Raw genomic sequence first — 12550 nt, forward strand, 5'->3', positions numbered from 1 at the left:
ATCGGTTCTCTCTCTGATAAGGACTTTTTAATTGTTTTGCGAGCTTCAACTTATTTTTGACATTAAATAGCAATTCTTGGCACGTATTTGATGTAACTTTGAAATGAAATGCCAAATGTGATTCGTAACACCTCCACTGTGATTTATTTGTGACATTCGCGGATTCTTTCATATTTTTTTTTCTCAGTAAAACGGATGATTAGATGATGACAAAGACACAAACGGTGCTTGAGTGGCCACAGATCCACCCACCAGCTTTTGCTTCAGATAAGACCGAACACATCCGGGTGTTTGCAGGTTTATTTTGGCACGGCATTCTGGTCAATACCGTCCTCTGTTATGTACACATTTGGACAAGAGCCTTTTTGAGGCATCCGGGCGCTTGCCAGTGGAAAAAAAAAGGGGTTATTGACTTTGAACACATTGTTAAGGTAAGTGGGCCATGACCTGCAGGCTCCGTGCCCACTTTCCCTGCTTGACTAAAAGCCTGAACTTAAGGACATGACCACTTAGAGTCTAACAGAGATGGAGAGTGTAATTATTGGTCTGAATGATGCATTGTACAAGCAGCAATTAAAAGCTTAATCTTATTTTAATGTTAAAAAGCACCGTAGTAGTGTGAATATGCTGACGTCAACAAGAGCGTTATTTTTGATGATTGGCTGCTGCTGGCATAAACAGGCATTGCCTGCTATACTGTATATTTATATATGTGTGTGTGTGTGTGTGTGTGTGTGTGTGTGTGTGTGTGTGTGTGTGTGTGTCTATATATAACTATATACATACAAACTTTATCACCAGTATGATGCTCAAGGCAATTCAGATACAAATTAATTTTTAATCTGACGTTTAATGTCATTACACTCCAAATCCCCCAAACGGTTAATTATTGCGGCTAGGTCAAATAAAACGAAAAAAAGAGCATTTAACCACTGCAATAAGAAAGTTCAGTGAAGTAACAGGCAGCAGAGGATGAGCGCGCGCACAGAGGGAGCAGAGCTGAGAGCGCGCGGAGGGGACGAAGCTCGCGCTCTTGCCGAAACGAGCGGTTCCGACACACGCCAGTGAATTACTTCGACTGAATTCATGAAAATTGAACTTCGAAGTGCATAACAGGACGGCACGAGAGCGTGACGCAGACAATGTGCCGAGGTAACGTTAACGTTATGCGTTTCTGGCAACAGTTGAGACTTTCATACCGGCTGCATTTTGCTCCCCTAAGAGAAAATCTGAATCTGGAGAACTAACATTTTTACCCTCGTTATTTACTACAGTACCGTACTTAAACCAGTTTAGATGAAGCTGCAGTTTTGCTCCCTACGCGAAACGCCTCAGGAGCAGAAACGCGCGATGTTTATTCGTTTTGGGGAGCTTTGGAGGTTTTAACGGGTCTCTTCCGAGGTCAAAACCGCGCGTCAAAGGACTCAGACCCGCTCCAAGATGTGCCAAGGCGACGCCGCACCGAAACAACGCGCTGAAGGATCACTAAAGGAAGCTGGGAAGCTTTTCTTGAAGCACACGACATTTCACGGATTGAGACACGTCTTTCTGAGCGGCTCGTACCCGCGCAGAGTCGCGTGGCTGTTGGCGTTTCTAACGGCTTTAGCGCTGCTTTTCACTTGGTCTTCAAACCGGGTCCGGTACCTGCTCTCGTCGCCGGTGTACACCAAGGCGCATATGGTTTACGCGAAACGCCTCGTGTTTCCCGCCGTGACGATCTGCAACCAGAACATCTTGCTGCCGCGTCGTATGAAGAAACCGGACATCTTCAGCGCGGGACGCTGGCTCGGACTCTTCGGGAAAAACTGGCAGGTGTCCCCCGCGGTTCGAGAAGCGCTTACGTCGCACGTCGACGGGACTAGTAGCGAGCCTCCCTGGTCACCTTTCTCTCGCATACTGGACTTCAACCACTTCCTGCCTCCACCGCGAGACTCTCAGCCCTCCATGAAGCAGTTGCTGGACCGTCTGGGGCATCAGCTTGAAGAGATGTTGCTTTATTGTAGATTTCAAGGGCAGCTGTGCGGACCGCGCAACTTTAGCACCGTGAGTTAGTGTGCAAAAATTGTAGTGGAATCGTTATAAATCTCATTTGCACTCGTTACGCTCTGTTTGTCATCATATACTCCCATATTGCAGTATAGAATGGTTTTTATCTCCTTTAATATTAACTATAAAAGTTCATTTGTATGCTGATGCTGTTTGGAATGCTATACCCCATGATGCATTGCTTCTTTCCATTACATGTCCAATATACGACTAAATATCTGCAAGTAATTTCAGCTGCAATCTCAATATCTCATTGGCTTAAATTCCGTACAGTATACACTGAACATCGCCTACTACTTTTGAAAAGTAAGTGAAAGCACTGCCATCGTTCCACAAATGCTGTTATTGTTGCAATACTTAACACATGTACTTTGCACCGAATGTGAAATTTACGTTTGTCCAAAATGTGCAGCATGCAAGAGCACATTGCATTGAATAATGGACCCAGCAACGTAATGCACTTGACCTTTTAATTTCCAGTGAGACAAATGAACAGGAAAGCTCTTATTGATTGCGTTTTAAACATCTCCAGATCAGATAACCAGATTCGAGAAGACCATTTTGAAATAAATTAACCCGCTTTTCACTTAGCTGGGTTATACGTTAAAAATAAATTAATAAATAGGTCATGTGACAATTTGAAATATTTATCATTACCCTCTTTACCATGCTACTGCACTTACATGGCCTTAGTCTTGACCCCATTTATCTAGATGACTGCTTGGCTTTAAGATCGCTTTGGGTAATTGTATTTATGTCAGTAAACAAACACAATGCCGGTTTAATGTCATGTTGAACACATTCAGCAATGTGACTCCTGGGATACCGAGCTTGATATATTGCATCACAAGTCGCTCAGCATCTCAAGAGCCTTATCTGCAATCTCCTCGCGTCCAGGTCTCATGTAATTTAGCTAAATGTATGCACCGCGTTGCGTTTGTCGTAGAAATTACGATCCGTCATTTTGTCGAGGGCAATGCCCTGTGAATGTCTCTATTCTTCATTCTGCATAATAATTGCATTGCTGGTATAGAAGGGGAAAAAAAAACAAGTAGACACCGTCAGGGTGCGTGTTGGGGAAATTATGACTGGATTTATGACTCGTTTCTTTTTAACACTTTGTCTTGCATTATTTTTTTAGGGACATTGCCGGTGTTCAGCATGAATCATTTGGCTGTTGGGCTTGAAGCACTTTGACTTGATTTGTAGATCAGCATCAATGCAGCTACTGTGATAGAAGGTCACTTTCCCCCTGGGCTTGTTTCTATTTAGTCAGCACACACACCTTGCTTTAAACGTCTACCTTGTAGACACCCAGGTTTTCTCTGTAATTCCACTTTTTCAAAGCGCTCGTTCACACTCGAGCAGAGTCACTTGGTCTAATTCAAATGCACCACCTTTGCATGAGCGGAAAGAAGCTAAGTCAGTCTCAAGGGTCTATACAGATACAATTTCATTTAAATTGCATCTATCTTGTACTATCAGCAAACCGGAGGCTGAGATTGAAGCGTCAGTCGAGCTTGAAGTAAACCGTAATTATCCTAACCCAGTTCTCAACCATTCTGCGTTTCTTCTCTAAGTAAAAGGAAAATGTAGTTTTTGAACAGTATGGAGCTATGTTTAATTGAACGCTTTGGAAGCGGTTGTAGTTGAGTTAAATGGATTCTGAGTATTTCGATTTTACACTTACTTGACAAAAAGAACTGGAAAAGTAATGGAAATTCAATGGTTAATTACTTTTAACACCGGAATATAATATAATACGATGCAATACAATACAGCACAGTGTAATATAATATATAAAAGATAACTGAATATCATAATTTCTCCCTTCATTGATGTATCTAAGTTGGGGTGAAGCATGATATTGAAATTTCATAAGGTGTGTTTAAATTATTACACAGTCCATTTTCTGAATCATTTATAGTGTTCGTTTTTTTCCCATCATATTTCCTGACATGTCTCCAGTTGAATTTTTAATATAAAAAACAATTTTCTCAGTTGTTTCGAACGAGGGAAAATTTGAATGAGGATGGACCTCTCAAGGAAAAAGCTACTTGTCTGCTGCAGATAGATTAGATTGTATTGAGAATCAATGAGCCTTTACTGGTTCCAAAAGCTGGAGTCCAGTGTGGAGACCTATTTGAGAGATTGAGCAGAGACGGCATTGAGAGATTGGAGCCTGTGTTCCTGTCCACAGGCAGGCCACTGACAGATAAATCGTAACCCCTTTAACAGGCCTGGTGGTCTTAAATTGGCCATATTACCCTCTCCATTACATCACTGAGTCTGCCGTCGATGTGTGCGACTTGCTGTCAATAGAGGAACCGGTATTGATTTTTATGGCCGAGTCGAGTTGAGGCGCACCCTGTGGCCATCTTTGTGCCTGTATCGATCGCTGTCAGACCGGGAACATGACCTCTCAAACCCGACAAACACTCGCTCACAAAATGCAGTGAATTTCTCCGTTTATCCTTTGAGATCAAACAGACAGCTACCGGGAGACCACAAACTCTTCTAACTAAAGCCTTCGCTTTTTCAGTCTGGATGGGAATAGATCACCTATAAATTTTAATTGTTTCCATTTGCTGATCCTCCTGTGGTTCCAAACCCCCAAAATGACATAGACCATACAGGTAGTCCATACGTCTTTTGCTCTATATTCCAAGCCTTTCAAAGGAACACGCTACTGTTGTTGAAAATAAGATTATTTTACAAGGCCCCTAGAGTTAAACAGTTGAGTTTTACCGTTTTCAAATCCATTCAGCGTATGTCCTGGCATCTTAGCTGAACCTAATTAGACCATGAGAATTTTGCTGACCAGAAAGGTGCGATATTTTTCCTAGCTGGGGGCAATTTTCAGGAACTGCGTAATATCATTTCACTTGCTGCTGCCATGGTATGGCAGCAAAGTTTCTTGATTATTACGTGGGAACAATATCATAACTTTCATTTTCCGTCTTGGTACACTACGTAACTGCAGAAGAGTCAAGATTTAAATAAAAAAAAAAATCTAAACTCTATTTTTAAGCAAATGTTAACGGTCTAATCAGATTCAATGATCAATGCTAAGCTGCAGCTAAAAGTGCCATCACCAGCCCCGGAAATCCTCTGAATGGATTCGAAAACGGTAAAAATCAACTCTAGGGCAGTTGGAAAATTAGCTATTCCCAAAAATAGTGGCGTGTTCCTTTCAAGTCATATTATGTGCCATATGATAACCATAAATGATTATTTAATTCCTTTTGGTCTGTTCCTTACGTAAAAATGTTCACGCAACATGAGCAAGAACGCATTTGTAAAATGTGTAAATTGTTCATCAAACCATCCCAAGTGCGCCACCCACGTTTCACGAATTAAGCCATATGCGGATCAGGAAAGCAGGCGACGCGTTCAACAGCTTGACTTGGGCTTCAGTGTTCTTGTATAATTTCATCGTTTTTCGATTCGGCAGCATTGATCTGATCCGTCATGACAGCGCAAAGCTATCGTACATCTGGAGCCACCAGCCGCACTGAAACGGACAGTGAGTCGCGCAGCTTATTAGACACGCAAGCTTTGCAATCAAAGTCCTTTGACAACTCTGACAAACGGCTTCGGCTTGCTAGGAGTTCGCCAGGGTACACGGGGAGCCCTCGAGCGGGCGGCACGGTGCCATTTGGGTCTCAGTGAATTATTCATTTCAGAAGGCGCTACTGTCAGTGTGCTGATCTTGATCGGTAGTGATGGGTATATCAGTCACGGTCGTGAGACACCGGAGCCGTGTCTTCTTCAGCAGTCTTCACCTATCACGGTGAAGTGGAAGCTAATAGTGACGTATCGTCTTCTATTTCTAGCCCTGCTGCGTAAGGTGAATTGTGAAATTGCTTTGTGGAGTTGCAGGCATGCAGGAGAAAGCATTAAATAAATAAATAATAGCTTTTTTTATGTCTCAGGTACGAGAAAGAACAATGTGGAATTCAGAATCATCTGTCAGCATTTCCACGCTCTTCATATTTCATGATAGCCTTTTGCATCTATTCATACCCCCCTTTCTTGTGTTGATAAATATGTCGGTTTTTTGGAGTGGATGTAAAAAAAACTGACTGCAGATCCGCCCGATGTCTAAAATTTACCAATTGTGTATTTTGTAGAGTAAACGAAATGGTTACTAGGGGTGCAACGGATCACAGAATTCACGGTTCGGATTGGATCATTTTTCAAATTTGCAGTGTAACTAATTACCAAGAACTATTAGCCTCACTAAAAGGTTCACACATGATTAAATACAAGGCAGTAAAAATAAGACAAATTGCAAGCGTACATAAACAAAACAAACAAAGTTAGAAATACAATAAAATTACAATATTCAAGTACAGGTAAGATATAAGTGATTGGATTTGAAGAGCTAGTTTTTGTATCTAAGGTTTTTGTTACAAATATATGAACCTGGCAACATTTTACAATCCTTTTAAATACGCAAACATTACTTTAACACAATGCATGAAGTGTGCATGAAGCAGAAATCTATTATAGCATTTGTTTCATATAAATTTGTGCAACAGTGATGTTAAAATAAAAATGATTTTTCATGATTTTTTGCACAAATGATACTTTTTCACTTTCGTAAAATACTACTTAATACATATTCTTAATGAACTCAGCGTTGGCACATATGGAAAGAAGTTAATTTTGGGCCCTGAATGCGTATTTTGAATTGAATGCAGTTCGCGTAATATTTACACAGTTCTTAAGAAGATGTGACTCGTTGCTTTAAGTTCTCATGGCTGGCTTTAGTTTCAAAGAAATCGCTGATTAAGGCTGTAAGTTTTCCGCTCCTCCCCTGTGATTCTTTTTCTGCGAGTCTCTGAACAGAGTCTGCCAACTGACAGCATCCAACTGGGAGATCAGAGCGCCTCGCTCCTTCAAACTCCCCTCAGCGGCCAGAAAGTTTTAAAGTCGTTTCATTTTTCATAAAGTCCTGTTACAAAGGGCAGAAATGATAATGTATTATTGATGTCTTCAGCCCCAGCGGAGGCAGTTCCCTTGTATTAAAGCAGCTGAGGATAACAAGACGCTTGACGACACTCGGTGGCCCAGCTTTGGCACGAATAATTTAACACACCTTAGCGCCCTGTTTGAATGCATTATTAGATAGTGTTGTTTGGTCATTTGTCTCTCATTTATGGGTTAGTGGCGTGTTCAAACCCCCGAACGCGAGGTATTTCAAGTGCACCATTTTCGAAATTCTGACAAGTAAACAAATGTGTTTCTATCCTCAAAATAACTAGAAAAATACTCCAGTCAAGCACGCGGAGTACGTTCCTGACTCATTTTCCGGCGTGTGGAGCCTTTTGGCTATTGTAAATATTTTCTAAAGCACCGTTTGCATATAAAGGTCCTCGCGAAGGCCCGCTCTTTGAAAATAACATGCAGTTATCTGTGCTCAATGGGCCGATGACCTCGTTGAGAGGACTTCATTGTGAAGTTTCTCAGAAAGACTCCACTAGCATCGACTCTTTTGCGTCCCAAGGTCAACGCAACCCTAGCCAACTACGCTGCGTTGCCGCGGTTACCACAGCAACTCTCTCGTCTTGGCAACAGCCTCGCTTCTGTTTGCTAAACGCTTTAGATACTGTTATCTCATCAGGAGTAGTTTAGATGTGGAAGAAGCTCTGGAGCACTTATTGTCGGTAATGGCAAAAGGGAACAATTATTCTGATGCTTTTAAATACGTTTGTCTGCAAGAGCTTTCAGAAACATAGTGAATGTTTCTTTTGGGGATCTGCTTTTTTAAAGTTAAAACGATTCTTTAATGCTTCGAAATGCTGTGTAGGTTAGCCGCACGCAAGGTTTTAAAGCATGCACGTCAATGAGGTCTCATAAATTATGATCGGCCACTGGCCTGGCATCAGCAGAAAATTTCAGGGCAGTTAACTTAATTATCATTTAATTTACTGGGTCATTGCCATATTTTGCTTGTCATCTTTTCATATCGATTAAATGATCTAGATGGCTAACTCAGATGAGAGTTCTTTTTTTAAAGTACTTTTTTTGTAAAAAAATAAAAGAAAATAATGACATTAAAATAGAATTTGTAAGTATAAAATGTGGACTAATGTTTGTAAATAACTTTCAAACAAGTAATAAATTGAAAATATAAATAAAATGCTAACATGGGTCTTTAACTGTGAATCTTTAAAATGCATCAGTGTTGGCTTTTTTTTAAAAACGTGGTAAAAATAATAGTTGTTGACTCATGGTTGTCTGGAATCTTAAAGAATCTCTCAGTTCAGCCTCAGAACAGAATCTGTATCTCTTTATTTATCGCTGTGTTTGCCAGGATGTGTATTTATGTAAGCACTCCATCTGTGAATATCTGCATGTGCATTGGCTGAATCAACCATTCATCTGTCTGTCTGCGGCATTTCATCTCACGCCAACTGATTTCTGACACATCCTTTATTGGCACTGAAAGGTTTCTCTCTCAGAGTGAAAGAAGTGAAGATGGATGTCTGTATCCAGACACATGTTGCGTTTATTTAGATGTGATTGCCTGTAGAGCCGCTACCGTTTTTAGAACGTCACTAACTTCTTTAAAGATGTGGCCTTTTCATTTCCTTTACACTGAATTTTTCTCATTTGTCTGCGATGGTAATCAGGTTCTCGTGCAACGAGGGGCAGTTGTGTTTCTAAGGCGCCATGCTCTCCATATCCTGCCGACTGTGATCTGATTAGATGTCCATTAGTTCAGTTTCAATTAAGACTGCCCCTGTGTAGATCACGTCGTGACTTAGAGATGCTCTATAGTTAATCAAATTATTTCCTATAAAAAACTTACTTAAAAAAAGTTGATTTTAACTGGAAGTGCAGCTGGGTCATTCCTATACAGAAGAAACTTTTGAACTTTAGGGAATATGCGTGTTGATATAAGGAGATATTTATATTGAGTTCTCTAAAGGACATTCAGAAATATTCTGATTGATTAATTATTTATAGATTGTATATTATTCAGCATAATTTGATAATCACTTGATGAATTTGTTACTGTGATCACTAGAAAATATTTAAACATGCCTTTGAACTTAAATTGCCTGCTTTCTACTAGTGATAATGTTAATGTTCTGATTTAAGTTACTCTAAACAAAGTTGAAATTCATCCATTAGTAAAAACAATTAGTGCTCAAAGTCCTTTTATTTTTCTTTCCAGATCTTCACGCGCTATGGAAAGTGCTACACCTTCAACTCTGGACAGGATGGACGGCCGCTGCTGATCACCATGAAAGGAGGGATGGGAAATGGGCTGGAGCTGATGCTGGATATCCAGCAGGACGAGTATCTGCCTGTGTGGGGAGAGACTGGTACGTCTCATTAACCCAAGCAATCTCATGTGTCTTCTCAGTTTTAGATGAGATCCCATAATATTAACCAGCCTGAATGTCAACGTTTGCTTCATTTGTGCCTGTTTTTATTTCTTCTAAAGAACCGTGGGAGAAACATCTGAGACAAAGCTGGTACTTGCATTGCATTCAGCTGGATACGTTCACTCTCCTGAGGAATTAAAGCTTTTTTTCAGATCCTGATCCAGCAGATCTCTAGTTTTACACTCCTTGTTCCTAAGACGAATCCGCACTAAAACGCTTCCAGCAGAAGCTCTTGGGATTCCACCTATTCTTCCAAGCAGATTTGCATCAAATCAGCATGATCTGAGCCGTCTAAATGTCAGTAATCTGCTTATGAGGGTTTAGTTTCGGATTAATCTGTGTTTGCTAGACTGGCTCTCCATCAGTAATATAAATCAACAGGTTAAACAGAACGGACCATGAATGAACTGTTAAATGAACATTCATGTCACAAAGCTTACCGCGAGAGACTGTTTCAGATCCATAAAAAAAATACTGCTAGCGGGCATAGACACTTCTTAGCAGCATCTTAACTAAAATAGCAACTGATTTGAAATGCTAAATTGATTCTTATGCAGTTTGATGTCAGCATGTTATTAATATTGACACACATATAGGCTAATAAGTAGTTTACTAAGAAGTAGTAACAATGATGCAAACAAGGACTTTGGCCAAAATGAGGTATTTTAGAATGCCTACGATGCATTAAAATGCTAAGTAGGGAGCTTGCTAGCTTTTGGAGCATAGCTGTAGACCACCACGAAAACCAGGTCAACACTCAGAACAACAGTTTATCAGACAGAGCCCAAAAAAAAACAAAGAACAAGCACAACACCGCAGTAAACAACAACAGCAGCCGTTGGACATGTTTGCCAGCAGAAGGTCAGAATGCTGCAAGGAGAAAATGTCTGTGACCTTTCCGATAAAGTTCAATCGGTTTTGAGCACTCAAAATGCAAAAACTGACGTCAGGCCAGATCCTATTGATCAGAAAGCGGCAAATACACAAACGCGCGTTACAGCTGCAACCCAATTACAAGTGATGTGATACGTCCCAGCTAGGAAGAGAACCTTCTGTCTCTCAGTGGGACCAGTTTAACCTTTCTATGCCTACGTAATTGAAAAGAGAGAGGGGGTAGATGGGAAACCCTGCACACCTGCCTGTGTCACCACCCGACATTTACTGAGATTGTTTTTATAATGCTGTGATTTCCCGAGGAGTTCTGCTCGTGCTCGTTCAAATTTCTCCAAACGCCAGGTGTTCTCGAAGGTCTCCGATATCTAATCACATCCTCCGAGCAGAACTCTGGTTACTCGGGTGAACGCTGTCCTGAAATCTCTTCCACAGCTGACTGGATTTCTCTGTAATTACAGAGCAGCTGTCTCGAAGTCTTGACAATGCCAGACTCCTCCAGAAACTCTGCGCTTCACTGTTTCTCTCTAAGGCTTTTCACATTTCACTTAACCCTGAGTTAACTTCTTTTTAACCCATGTGTCACACTTTCGAAAGGGGGTTAGCATTACTTTTAACCCTGGGTTATAAGGTCCTGTTGACCCTGAATTACGAAGCAAAGTGGTACAACATGACACTGGATTGTTGGAATATGTTGGCAAGACTTTAAATAAAAGGTTTAAATGGGAAAAAAAGTTTTTCAGAATGGTCTCAGACTTTTCATGTCGCCCTGTACTTGTCCAGGCTTTTACACTGTAAAATCATGAAGCGTGACTAGGTTTAATTGACAAACCGAGAATGGAGTTTAACAAGGCCCAGTCTTGATAGTAATACTTTGGGTTCATTTTGTCTGAGTGCTAGATTATGCTCTAGATGATCTGCTAATGTACAATGAAACATGAAACAGGACATCTGTGAGTTTACTGTGGTCGGCTCATTTCCCTCATGTTGTTCTGTTTGCGCGTTAATTATCATTAAGCAGATGTTTAAACGGCAAAAATGGTGATAAAGCAGGTGGGAGACATCCATAACTCCACTGTGTACTCATAGAGGATGTGCTTTGGAAATACATTTGTAACAATAGACATTAGTAGTGCCACATGCGGACTGCTCTCTGGACTACATGAAAATCCAGCAGGCTGTGGAAGAAAGCCAGCGTATAGACTGTAATATACTGATTTAAAGTATTTAATTGACACTGGGTAGTGTCAAACGCAGCCTGTAATCTGTGCTAACACTGATGTTTGCTTAGCTGTCCATAGAGATGCGTCTCAAAACCTGAGGATTACTCCCGTTTACAGTCTGAGGATGAATGTCAAAACATTACAGACGGAAGTTGTTTGAAATGCCTTGAGACTAGTATATAAAGATCTCTCTTCCTGTCAGTGCCGCAGTTTTTAATGTTTGATTCTGGTTTGTTCTGTTCGGTTCGTATTGTCTGGTGTCTTTCTCATTTTGAATACTGTTGATTTCTTGTTTGCTAATTCGTGTTGCGCATATAATATGCCTGCAGATGTCTCTTGTTGAGAACCAAATGTTTGAACTCATTCGTTGTATTATTTTCAATGCTCTATCACAATTATTGCATGTTGATATTGTCATACGCACCGTTTATATTCATATTCGAGGTGGGACATTCTTAAGTCCTATCTTGAGACTTTGGGGCCAAGCAGTAAGATTGTAGAGGCAGATACAAGTCCCCTTTAAGAGTTTTGGTTTGATATGTGGTTACCACGCAGAAAGACTGAAAATAAATATGACCGTTCTGGTATGATGCAACAGTCATGCTTAGACTCTTAGAAATAATAATCTTAGAAAGCTACATGATGACATAAAAAGAAATAAAACAGTGATGGTGGGCCTGTATTTGTGTATGTGCACAGCCAAACTCTTATTTTTACTCTTGATTTTTATGTTTGTTTTCTGACCTTTTTTCATCATTATTGCATTGATTTATTGTTACAGTGAATTTTAAGTTTTTGTAGTCATGTTTTTGGGTTGTTGATTATGATTGATTTGGTTTAATTAGTGGTGTTTGCTACGGAAGGTGTCATTACAATTGCTCGTATCAGGAATTGGTGAACAAGCACCCATTTTCTTTATCCACTGTCATGATCTTCTTTTACTTTGTCAGTGAAAAGGACACTTGGGTTCCAACTTGAGACTGTTTG

General features: G+C 40.5%; 1 protein-coding gene across 1 annotated transcript; it reads left to right on the forward strand.

The window, feature by feature from the left end:
- The first annotated feature begins 860 nt into the window (after positions 1-860).
- On the forward strand, positions 861-12520 carry LOC122335899 (acid-sensing ion channel 2-like). Its single transcript, XM_043233664.1, has 2 exons — positions 861-2043; positions 9236-12520. The coding sequence occupies exons 1-2, from the start codon at positions 1441-1443 to the stop codon at positions 9398-9400; spliced, it is 768 nt and encodes a 255-aa protein (XP_043089599.1). The 5' UTR covers positions 861-1440; the 3' UTR covers positions 9401-12520.
- The last annotated feature ends 30 nt before the right edge of the window (positions 12521-12550 follow it).

Source organism: Puntigrus tetrazona, unplaced genomic scaffold, assembly GCF_018831695.1.
Source record: "Puntigrus tetrazona isolate hp1 unplaced genomic scaffold, ASM1883169v1 S000000948, whole genome shotgun sequence".
Classification (NCBI taxonomy): Eukaryota; Metazoa; Chordata; class Actinopteri; order Cypriniformes; family Cyprinidae; genus Puntigrus; species Puntigrus tetrazona.